This window comes from Candoia aspera, chromosome 1, assembly GCF_035149785.1.
Source record: "Candoia aspera isolate rCanAsp1 chromosome 1, rCanAsp1.hap2, whole genome shotgun sequence".
Classification (NCBI taxonomy): Eukaryota; Metazoa; Chordata; class Lepidosauria; order Squamata; family Boidae; genus Candoia; species Candoia aspera.
The window spans coordinates 333,985,948-333,998,558 of record NC_086153.1 but is presented as its reverse complement, the minus strand read 5'-3'; the positions used below and the strand labels follow the sequence as shown (position 1 = coordinate 333,998,558).

At 42.3% G+C, this 12,611-nt stretch overlaps 1 protein-coding gene across 2 annotated transcripts in view; it reads left to right on the top strand.

The window, feature by feature from the left end:
• Positions 1–12,611, top strand: part of MYO1F (myosin IF) — a 58,712-nt gene that overhangs the window by 20,162 nt on the left and 25,939 nt on the right. Inside the window, exons 3-9 of one of the 2 annotated variants that reach the window (XM_063290791.1) lie at positions 1,603–1,692; positions 4,076–4,170; positions 6,518–6,605; positions 8,056–8,145; positions 10,568–10,699; positions 11,779–11,913; positions 12,141–12,273. In XM_063290791.1, coding sequence (XP_063146861.1) covers positions 1,603–1,692; positions 4,076–4,170; positions 6,518–6,605; positions 8,056–8,145; positions 10,568–10,699; positions 11,779–11,913; positions 12,141–12,273 — 763 coding nt within the window. The remainder of the gene's footprint in view (positions 1–1,602; positions 1,693–4,075; positions 4,171–6,517; positions 6,606–8,055; positions 8,146–10,567; positions 10,700–11,778; positions 11,914–12,140; positions 12,274–12,611) is intronic. The other variant, XM_063290792.1, reaches the window with a different exon arrangement.

Here is a 12,611-nt window from a genome sequence, read left to right as displayed (position 1 = left end):
ATAAATATTTTTATTTATTACCCTGTAACTTCATCCTGTCTAAATTTGAGTAGCCCAGCTGAATGAGAAATGGGACCTTCTCTAGCCTTTGCAATGGCCTGGGATAAGATGCCCTTGTAGATAGTGATGGCACCCTCTCACTGCTACTTCCCTGTTGTCTCTTCACTAGATGGGATGTTCAAAATTGGATCTTCAAAATGAAACACTTAGACCAGTGTTTCTCAGCCTTGGCAACTTGAAGACATGTGGACTTAACTCCCAGAACATTCTGGGAGTTGAAGTCCACATGTCTTCAAGCTGCCAAGGTTGAGAAACACTGGCTTAGACACTGGGAGAGAAGGTAGGAGGTGCCAGCAGGAAGTCCCTAAGCCAGCCTTTCTCAAATCTTTTAACCCTGGAGGAACCCTTGAAATATTTTTCAGGCCTTGGGGAACCCCTGCACATTCAGGCTCAAATATAGGCCAGATGTTACAAAAGTATTATATTCATTTCATGTGTAGGCCTGTCTATATGCATTAACAGTGTTCTTAAACTAAAAATAAAGAATGAAACTTACCTCTTTAATGTGAAATTGCTCAAATTTGAAATATTTTTTTAAATAAATTGAGATCTCCCAGGAAACTCCTAGTGACCTCTCTTGGAGCCCTAGGGGTCCACAGAACCCTGGTTGAGAAACCCTGCCCTAAACAGATACAGACTTTGACAGATGCCTTATAAAGCGATGTCTAACCCCCATTTTTCTACCAAGCTTTTGTGTCAATAGTGAGTTTGTTTTGGATCTCTCCAGTTTTTATTTCCCTTTGCATCCCATTTGCTAAGTTTGCAGCCATACCCCCACCAGATCCCCAAGATTATCCCCAGGATAGCAGTATTTTACATAAATACTACCCACGGAAACAATACTCAAATACAGCAGAAGGTGTCAGCTTTTACTTAAAAATGAAAACTAAAACAAGACTCTATTTTTAAAAAAAACAATAAACCACTCTTTTTTAAAAAAACAACAATAAACCACACTAAAAGTACTTTGTCCTCCTTAGGGATTTGTAACAGAAAAGCCAGGTTTAGCTATGTTCCAAAGAGGGGAGTATGTCGTGGCTCTAATTTGGATGAAATGGGGAGACATGAAATGAAGAGGCCAAGACTGAAAGGATGCTGCTAACCAGATTAGACTAGGTCTTTTGCTCTGTAAAGGAAAATACACATATCTCTATATCCACATGTACTTCTATATTCACACATGAATCCGAAGGATCTCCATGTAGGGAAGAGTCTGTGGGTATCTTGCTGGCTTGGCTTTGATTCCAAAAGAAAAAGGAGAATTATGCTCCGGAGCTTCCAAGGTAGGCATCACTGCATGTGTTAAATTTCATATTCCTTTGCATTTTTAATCACACTGTGAAGAACCTTATGGAAGCTACTCTGGCAACAAATCAAAGCATTCCCACTTTTTAGGTGCACATTGGAACATTACTTAGGGCTACTTTGGCCTACAAAACTTCAGGCAAGATAGCAGCAAATCTTGTCCAGGTTTTTATAGCCCAAACTTTATTAAAGAAATCACATGTTTTTTTCTCTTGGACCTTAATAATCAATGCTCAGACCTATATTGGACCAGTCCTTATATCTGTCAACCCCTTTAAGCAGATGCCCTACTTTACAGACCGAGAAGTTGAACTCTACCAAGGAGCGGTGAGTCAATTTGATGAGAAAAATCAATATAAGAACGTGTGATTGTGAGTGCAGAATTCAGACTACAGAGAATCTCAGTTTTTTTCCTTTAAAATCTTAAGTCTCTAGTCCTTATGGCTATAAATATAATCCTTGAAAGCAAAAGAGTGGCTGAATAAGATTTGCACTGAATAGGGCTGCATCTTCAAGCCCTTTCCTCTCCCACGCCTCTCAAAATCAGCAAAAATTCCTTCTGATTATACCATTGCTTCTGTAGTCAGAACAGCACCAGGTATACACACAAGAGAAAGCCAATCAAGAGTTTTGGGAAATTAGAAGATTTGCAGAAGTCCAAAAAGCAAAACAAAACAAAAATCAGCCTTTCAGGAAAAGCACCCTAATTAAAGTTAGAATTAACATGATCAGATGAAACTAGATTATACTTAATGGCCAAAGAATAATGCCTTTCTACTAAATATCAGATGAAAGCAGAGAAAGAGACAAAAAAAATGTCCTTTTGGGTAGAGGTATAAAACTTCATATTTTGTGAGAAGGCAAAAAGGCATAACTAGGTGTTTGAAACTCACACAACAGAATAAATTATTATTGATGTTGGATTCTTGGTGTTCTCTGAGCATTATTGTTTTCTAGCAGACATTTCATTACCAGACTGGGTGACATCATCAATGCATGGGCTCTAATTTCCTTGATTAGAGTATTGTTTCTTCCTTGATTGTTTGACATCTCAGTTGAAATTGTGGATGAATTTGTGTAAGTGTTGAGTGATGAATAAATTTTCATCATGTCTTGGGACTGCCAGTTGATGTTTGTGGATGCGTTCTGCCAATCTTCTACCTGTCTCCTATACAGGACTGTAACAGCCACTGGGAAACTGTTGATATTCTAGATCAGTGTTTCTCAACCTTGACAACTTTAAGATGTGTGGACTTCAACTCCCAGAATTCCATGCTGGCTAGGGAATTCTGGGAGTTGAAGTCCACACATTGTAAAGTCGTCAAGGTTGAGAAACACTGCTCTAGATCAAACCAAACGCAGAAATGCTAGGGAATTCCTGGAAGTTTGGTGTTCTGGCAAATCAGCCATCAATAGACACATAGAGATAAATGCCATCTACATACCATTTAAAAGACATAACCAAAAGTCTAGGAAGGAAGGAAATAGCCCAGAGCGCATCTTCCCCAGCAGCCAACTCCCAGAGAAGCAGCATTAGATAAATAATCAGGGAAGAAATAATACCCAAATCAAGAAATAACAAGGAAGAAGCCAGACCCCCAGCAAGACTGGCAGGACAAGCTACTCTATTTGAACAGCCAGCAAACCTCACTCTCCCTCACACTGATGATGTTAGCCAGGCAGGTGATAAAACATCTGCAGAAAAGCAACCGAGTTCAGGGAACACTACGAACCCAACGGTTCACTCCTGAGCGATATATATTCTCTACTATTAGTATTACTGATTCGTAAGTCTTTGCAAAAAAGGGAAGAATTTTTTTTTATCCCAAGGAGCATACAATCTAAAGATAGACCCAGGAAAAAGCAGAAAGAAGGGAAGAAAACAGAAGCAGACAGGGCTGGATTTAGACATGGGGAGGCCCCACGGGACAGGAAAGCTGCAGAGGCTCAATTTGGCAAAAGCTAACTGAGAAGGAGGCTGTAGAACAACTGAACTTGCGCCGCCAAGATGCAGAACAAACACACGATGGGGTCTGGAGGGGCCTCTTTGAACAGATGGTGGGAATGCGGCAGAAACAAAGCAGATCTGAATCAATGAATGAGGGTCATGTGAGCCATATAGAAGGGCTTCATTTATGGAGACTTCATCAAAGAGACAGTGCTGTACCTTTTTAAATGTTTGGTGCCTTCAGGTCAATGTTAACTCCTGTCAACTGCCTGGACTAGTCCCTGCAGTATTCTTGGCAAGGGTTTTGAGAAGCGGTTGCTCTTGCCTCCTTCCCGGGGCTGAGAGAAAGTGACTGGCCCAAAGAGACCCAGCTGGCTTGGTGCCTAAGGTGGGAATAGGAGTCACAATCTCCTGGTTTCTAGCCTGGTGTCTTAATCACTAGACCAAACTGGCTCTCTGGCTTGTGCCTAAATGCAGCCCTAAAAGTAGAACTGGACAAGGGAGAATATAGGAGTTTCCTATTTGCAAGCAATGTGTGTCTGTGATTGAAGAGATAAGCAGACCTCCTCACCTGATGCCAATCGGTGGCGTTTGCAGGATAACCTTACACATGTCCGTTCCTAAGTCCATCCCTTCTGCTGAAGGGGGCTTCCCCCGGCCAGTGGTGGTAGACCTGCAGCTCTCTTAGAAGCAAGAGGGTACTACTAAGACTGTGCATGCCAATTTTAAGTCCTGACTGCGGACCTCTGGTTTATATTCTAGGCTCAGTACGAGAATCCACCTCACATCTATGCACTTACAGACAACATGTACCGCAATATGCTCATTGATGGAGAGAACCAGTGTGTTATCATCAGGTAAACTTTGGATCCTGGGGACCAATAGCTAGGATGACGGATGCTGTGTTTGTAATGGAAGGCTTAGACCGCAGAGCAAAGGCGTCCGTAACGGGGGTCGAAAAGCCAAGATGGCCGTCACAACTGTGCGATCAAAGCCACTTTGGCAGGGCTTTGATTGCACAACGGTGGCTGCCATTTTGACTTTCTTGAACTCTCCTCTGCAGGTGCCCTTGGGCCAGTGTTTCTCAGCCCTGGCAACTTGAAGGTGTGTGGACTTCAACTCCCAGAATTCCCCAGCCAGCAATGGGGAATTCTGGGAGTTGAAGTCCACACATCTCCAAGTTGCCAAGGTTGAGAAACTCTGCCCTGGACTGCCCCATCTGTGCAATTAAAGCAGGAGGAAGCTGAAACTTGTGAATCCACAGCAGGAACCTCAGTCTGCTTAGCTAGCAGATCAGGATGCTAAATCAATGCTTCCCAAACGTTTTCCTTCGTTACCCAAAACCGCCTTTCAGAAAGTCCTTTGTACCCCATGTAGGTGTCTATGACAATGCCGGCTCCAAGGCTTAGAAACGGAGATGAGCACCGCCCCCTAGAGTCGGATTCGACTGGACTTTACGTCAAGGGAAACCTTTACCTTTACGTGTCATTACCCAATGAAAAAACCACTTTTACCCAGTTTGGGGTAATTTACCCAGGTTTGGGGTGCACTGTGCTAAAGGGAACCTATGTTTGGCAATGCCTTTTGATCAAAAAGAGATCAAGGCCTTTGATCTTTCCACCCCCCCATGCACACCCAGTTTTATTTCACCATATAAAAGTGGAAATAGAACTATGAGAATTCAGTATTTGCTTTCTGTTACTTGCTAGTCAGCTCCCCCACCCTCTTCTACAAGGGTCACCGCCACAAGGATCTACAGCTTAAGTTTATTAATAGCAGCAAGGGTTGCTGAACACTGAAAAATAGTAGAACATCCTTCAGTCACAGAATAGCTAAAAAAATACAGGAACTTGTGCTTTTTGCAAAATTGACTTACTTCATAGAAAGCGAGGAACCTTTTTCCCTTTTTGTAATGAAAAGCATTGTAGTGATATCTAACTTCATGAGTTTTTTTCTCTGGGTTGTAAATATATGCATTTAAAAAAACATGTTAGACTACTTTAAAAGATTAAATTAAAATACAAGTGGAAACAGCATGAATGTCATCTATAGGGGCTTTTCCCTCTAATGGAAATTCTGTAGCTTCATCACATGCAGAACAACCTTTTTGGGTGGGAGTACAAAGAGAGAAAATGCAAATCCTTTTAACTTTCTAAAGCCATGGATTTTAGACAAGGAAAGAAAAGCTAATGTCCTTAGCACAGGGTTAAAATTCTGTCTCCTTTTTTAGCTAATCTTCTCCGCTGCAATCATGATGAGATCATTGCAAAAGATTGTTTGCAGGATATGGGGCAACTTTCCCCTGTCTGCATGCTGCAAAACTCTACAATAAGCCTTGCGTTGTCCTTAGTAATAAGAGCACAAAGCAAGAGGGAAATATTTCTCTGAGATCCAGGAGCAAGGTATTCCCTCTACCTGCATCTGCAAGGCTAAACCTTTCCGGTGTCCATCATCCTCACCCCTCACTCTCCATTCAGCCAACCAGCTTACTTGCATTGTTGAGGAGCCTTTTCAATGCATTGTCCCAGGACACCCTCTGAGCAATGTGAAAATGGGTCCAGATGGGGCAGCAAGTGCTCTGGAAAACGAGACAGCGGAAGCAGTGGGTTAGGAATGCCGTGGGTCCTGATCCATTGCCTAAAGCAGCTGCTTCATTCTGCTTAATGGTAAAGCCAGCTGAATCAATGCTTGAGGCATCAGGAAGTGTTCATCCAAATATTCAATTTTTTCTTCTTGCTGCTAAGCAGCCTGGTTCAGGGTAGCCAGATTATCTGTCTGTCTGTCTGTCTGTCTGTCTGTCTATCTGCCCATCCGCCCATCCATCCATCGTCATCCGTCCATGTGCCTGATGATGCAGTGAGTGTTTTGCTCCTTTTGTGTGGGAAGTTTGGGGGTTAAGCACAAATAGGTATATTTTGTATTAAGTCTTTTAATGCAAAAAAAAAAAGTGGAAGATCACACCAGCAATTTGCATTTTAGCAGCAGGATCCAAGGATGCTCTTGGGGGACAACAGAGCACAAACTGAGGGCTCGGAAGCCACAAGTAGGTCGTGGGCCGTAGGCATGTTTCTTGGATCTCTGCAAAGGGGGCCAGCTTGAACTGAGGAGTGACACCCAGCAGTGTTTACATATAGATTCCTGTTCTCTCTGCTTTCTAAGTTCATCCTATTTCACCCATTTTACAGCCTGTGTATGTATTTTTAGTGGCGAAAGTGGCGCTGGGAAAACAGTGGCTGCAAAATACATCATGGGATACATTTCCAAGGTGTCCGGAGGGGGTGAAAAGGTGCAGGTGGGTGTCAAGAGCAACAGGCTCGCGTTCTCTTTCCTTCCTTCTTCCAATTCTGTTCTTTTTTTTAACACTTCCCTTTCACTTCATTGTGCAGGAAGGACAAAATCTGATTCTTTTGTTTGTTTGTTTGTTTATCAAATTTATCACTGCCCATCTCCCCCACAAGGAGGGACTCTGGGTGGTTCACAACTTGTTCCAGAAGTCATGGTATGCACAAGTTTTGCAAATGCCTCCCCGCTCCCAGGTGTGTTGGAACTGTTACCCCCATAATTCCTAGTCTACACAGGAATTCTGGGAGTCATCATCCCAACAGATCTGAAAGACATCAGGCTGGTATAGAGCAAACCATTTGATATTTATAACTCTAATCCTAGAAACATACAAAATGAGCTTTGGAGGACCAGACGAAAAGACTGCAAGCTTGAGGGGTGGCCTGGACAAGTGTCTTAAGATAATTCTGTATTTCTCAACCTTGGCAGATGGAAGGTGTGTGGACTTCAACTCCCAGACTTCAACTCCCCAGCCAGCATTAGCACAGCAATTCAACCTGCCAAGATTGAAAAACGCTGAGATGTGTCCCCGCTTTCCTTGCAAGGCCATCTGTGAAGGGGGTCAAAATCTGCAAGATGGCAGGTGTGGCATCACAACTGAAACCCTGTCCATACAGTTGTGATGCCATACCCACCATCTTGTAGATTCAGATACTCCTAATTTCCTACAATCTTGCAAGATTACGCCAGTTTTTAAAAGTTTTATTATTATTATTATTACTATTATTATTATTTGGTGGATACACTACTGTATTACACAAGGTTTTGCGGTGGTGCCTTTCAGCCAGAGCTGTCCACAAGGTATCATCAGAAAAGTTGGCAACTGTGATGATGGAATCAAAACGTACAGGTAGTCCTCACTTAATGACCATAATTGGGACCAGAATTTTGGTTGCTAAGTGAAGTGGTCATTAAGCGAATCCAACCTGATTTTATGACCTTTTTTGCAGCAATGGTTAAGCGAATCACTGCAGGCGTTAAGCAAACCAAGTGGTTGTTAAGTGAATCACGTGGTTCCCCATTGATTTTGCTTGCCAGAAGCTGGCCGGGAAGGTTGAAAATGGCAATAATGTGACCATGGGATGCTGCAACAGTCATAAATGTGAACCTGTTGCAAGTGCCCAAATCATGATCACGTGACTGTGGGGATGCTGCAATGGTTGTAAGTGTGAGGACTGGCTGTACGTTGGTTGTTCCAGCACCATTGTAAGTCTGAACCATCACTAAATGAATGGTTGCTAAGTGAGGACTACCTGTATGTGTCGCACATAAAAAAAACAGGCAGAGCTTCAGTTGTACCATTGCAGCACCAATCACTGATGCCAACCCCTTTTAGGTAACCACGATTCTGTTCCAGCTGGCTCAGTCTGGCACCACACAACCCTTTCTTTCCTTTTTAGCATGTCAAAGACATCATTCTCCAATCCAATCCATTGCTTGAAGCCTTTGGCAACGCCAAGACAGTGAGAAATAATAACTCCAGTCGATTCGTAAGTCTTTGAAGCGGGTTATTTGGGCAGAAGAGACATTCTTGCTATCCAAATATGAAAAGACGGGCTGTTGTGTGGGGAGCAACGCATGCTGCTGCAGAAAGAGCAAACAAGAGAATGCATTACTCAGAAACAGGGTGAAAAAGGATGCAGATTTTTATAAAATGGAAATCTATTTATTTATGTGAGGTATATAGCTGCCCATCTCACACAAGTGACTTTGGGCAGCTTACAGGATAAAAACACACAAACCCACCACACATAACCCCCCAGGGCCCAAGGATCAACAGTGAACCCACTCACCATCAATAATAACACAGCTCATCTACCTACCTGACCCAAATGCCTGGGGAAACAGCAAGGTCTTCAGTGCCTTGCAAAAGGCTGACGGGGTTGAGGCCATCCAAATCTCTGGGGAGATGCTGTTCCTCAGGATTGTGGAACATGTGGAAATGGGCCCGTTTTCCATTCTAACACCTACCCTCTAGATTGATTCATCTATTAATTGCAGATGTTGTATTTGTACTTGATTTTTTTTAAATATATTGATGTACACTGCCCAGAGTCGCATTTGTGACTTAGGGAGCCGTAGCAACGTCATAAATAAATCAATATAGCAATTAATGTATAGGCATTGTATAAAATGCACACGTGCACATTAATATATACAGAGCCAAATAGAATTAATAAGAAAGATTGGAATTAAATGACCCCCAGGCCTGCGCAGAACAAGGTCCCCTTGAGTTTTCTTTTTTCCTTCTTACTGTTCTTGAAAGGTTCATCTGAGCTGGCTCTGTAATTTTGTAGCCTGAAGGGCTATGGGTAGACCAGCGAATAGGAGTTGGCACACTTGGCTTTGTGGCAGCGGTTGGAAGCCAAGATGTAAAACTGAGAACACAATGGCGTGATCTGTCCGTAAGAAGTCTGCTGTGGTTGCCCCTGTGATTCTGGATAGGTGGAAAGTACAGAACATGTTCTTCTTTGTTGCCCCTTTTACAGAGATATTCGAACCAAATTCATCCTACCTTTGATTAGCAGATATCCTGGTCACTCGGATTCAGCCTATGCCCAGATGCTGCTCATAGACAAACTATCTTTTGTTACAGCGCATGTGACTAGGTTTTGTGCAGCAGCGCAGCACAGAGGATCCGCCGGACCCTAATGGGCCAATTTCCCACTAGCCAAACACATTCTATGCAATTGTAATCCATTTAAATTTTAGATATTACCACCTCTTTGTAATTTGTAATTTTAGATGCTATTATTCTTATATCATTTTAGTGTTTTATTTCATAATTTAAATATAGATTGCACCCTGGACCTCACTCCAAGACGTTAGTTTGTTTTATAAATGCATTTTAATTTTGTCTTAAGTTTTATTTCATTTATTATCTATTAAGATAGATCTATATACATTCACTGAGCACTCTGCTTGTACTGGTCTACGACTGCAATAAATTGAAATTGAATTGAGTGGTGCAGCAACACAAAGAGGTCTGCTGGCATCCATCCTCTGTTTAAACATTGCCCATTTGCCCATGGGGCAAAAACTTTGAGATTTTTTCACTGGTGGTTGGCAAAAAAAGGAACAAGAGTCATATTTTGGGTGATTTGGTGAGATTTCAGCCATTCAAAAAATAAAGCCTTTTACTATGATGGGGGTTCTGCAGATAGCAGAGAGTCATTGTGCCAATGTTTTCAGTGTTGCTGTAGTGGTCTATATAAAGAAAAAGGGCTGGAACTGCTGGATTCACATAATGATGCACCCGTCCCTCATCTAGATATTGCGAAGAATCAGTAGGGAACTGGAAAAAGGTCACCCCAACATCTTATGAACAAAAATCTTGGGGTGCCTATTTCTAGCTCCTCCAGTTTCAGCTTTACCCAATGGGCCCTCTGTCACATTGGGGGATGAAATGTTTTCTGCGCACACACGCACTCTTGAGAGTGGGAATCAGACTTGAGCAAAGATTAGGGAAGCAAGTTGTATAACTCTAATGGAAAGGGAAATTATTTACAGGAAATACATAACAGGGATAGCGCGAAGCCTAGCAACCAGCCAAATGCATCTTGCTAAGAAAAGAGTCCAAGAACATGTGCTCTGTGTATGCATGTCTGGGAAGACAGGTAGAAAGAAGAGACTTCAGATTAGCAATCTCTTAGACCAGCGTTTCTCAACCTTGGCAAGGTTAAGATGTCTCGACTTCAACTCCCAGATGGGTGGCTGGGGAACTCTGGGAGTTGAAGTCCAGACATCTTAACCGTGCCAAGGTTGAGAAACAGTGTCTTAGCCATAGAGCAGGTAGAACAAGGAAATCCTTAACTTTGAATCTACGCCCTGCTGCCCCCTTGTGGTCAGTGGGTCATAAGGTGCTGAAGAATCAGTGCCATTGGATTTGCAACTTCCAATATCTCATACCAGGGGAAATACTTTGAGATCCAGTTCAGTCGTGGGGGTGAGCCCGACGGAGGAAAGATCTCCAATTTTTTGCTGGAAAAATCCCGGGTGGTGAGCCAAAACCAGAGCGAAAGGAACTTCCACATCTATTACCAGGTAATCAGAACTAATTACATATATGGCATGAAGATGCTTGGGCAAATCCACCTGTACATAGGTGGGTGACCTATGCTGCTGTGTATTGATTATGACCAGCAATAGATTTGGGGATTTTTTACTTTTTTTTTTAGTTTATAGATTGTTCGTGGTGAATGGTTGTTTTTTTTTAAATATATTTAGTGTTTTGTCCATTTTTTTTCTTATAATTTGTAAGCAAAATTTGGGGTGGGGGCAGATGATGGGCTTCCTACTGATCTGTTAGCCCTGTGAGGTAGTCCAGACCAGAAGCACAACAATGAACACTAGCTCTATCTTTATTGTAAGGTTACATTAACAGAATCTTGCAAGACTGAAATTATTTCTCCCCTCCTTTCTTTTTACTCCCCGGTCCCTTCTAAAATGCTTCCCATGCACTCTCCCTCCTCCTGTGGGCTGAGATAGCTTTTATACCCCAGTTGTCCAGTCTGCGGCTCTTCCTTCTGTCTCCCAAGGTCATTCCCACAGGCCATTCCATGATCTGTTTGAGTGGTGTTAATTGTTATTAGAGTGTTGGGTTAGGACAGTGTGCGGGGAGCCAGGTTCAAATTCCCCCTTACTCCTGATTCTCACCAGATGGCTATGGACTTGTCACAGTCACTCAAATTATGCCCCCGCCCCAGGGTTGATTAAAAAGTTGGTCTGAATACCATCCTTTGAGCTGTTGAAACAGGGCTGTGGCCTGACATGCACTATGCAATTCTCTAGCTCATTTGAGATGACCCTCTGCTAAATTTCCAAAATGTTCTGCATGAGATGAGTTTAGATTTCCAATGAGAACTATCTGTGCTTTTCCAGGAAAGACAGAGAAAGAGAGAGAGGGGAGAGAGAATCAGAAAGAGGAGGAAAAAGGCCGGCCAGGTAGAGCAAGGGTCCAATTCATTTTTGTTTCTGAACCCACTAATTGCCTCTGTACTATCTGGATCCCATGAAATGACCCTGGACAGACTGCAGTCTTTGAGAAAAGTTGTTGACCGTGTCCTAAAGAATTTAAAATGGTAACCCATCAGTCTCATGTCTTTATCTTCTTCTTTCTCCAGCTTATTGAGGGTGCTTCTCAAGATCAGAAACACAACCTGGGCATTATGAGCCCAGATTATTATTATTATTTAAGCCAGTCGGAGACATACAAAGTGGATGGCACAGATGATCGGAGTGAATTCCATGAGACTATGGTAAGTGAGCATCATTTTACAAGAGTCATCATATTTTTTCTAGTTTCGTACGACACCCAGAGTCTACTGGAGTTGGGCAGCAATACATTTAAATAAATCATAATAATTTGCAGTCTTGCTAAACATTGTGCTTGAAATCCACAAATAATTTCTTTCTTTCTTTCTTTCTTTCTTTCTTTCTTTCTTTCTTTCTTTCTTTCTTTCTTTCTTTCTCACACCCTCCCCAGAATGCCATGGATGTGATTGGCATCACAGGCCAAGATAAGCAACTTGTCCTACAGATCATAGCTGGTATTCTCCATCTAGGAAACATCAGTTTTGAGGAGAAAGGGAACTACGCTCAAGTGGAGAATTCAGATTGTGAGTTACTACCAATTAATGGGGAAAAATTCATTAATCGGTGAATGATAGTTCTGACACAGTCAATGGTAATGTAGAGCGCCATAAAGATGAGCTTGGAAAAACTATGTGGGGATAGTTACAAAAACATGTTTTTAAGACTGGGAAAAGAAGGAAACTCTAGGAAGAAACTCAAACTGGCTCTCTCTTAACTTCCCGAGGTATAAGAAGAAGGGAAGAGAGAACGTAATCAAGCTTTTTGATTATGTTATTAGTGCCTTAATCAATAAAATAGAGTTCTAGTATTTCTCATGATGTCTGTTTCTTGACCTGACCTACCTTGAAGGGCTGACAGGTAA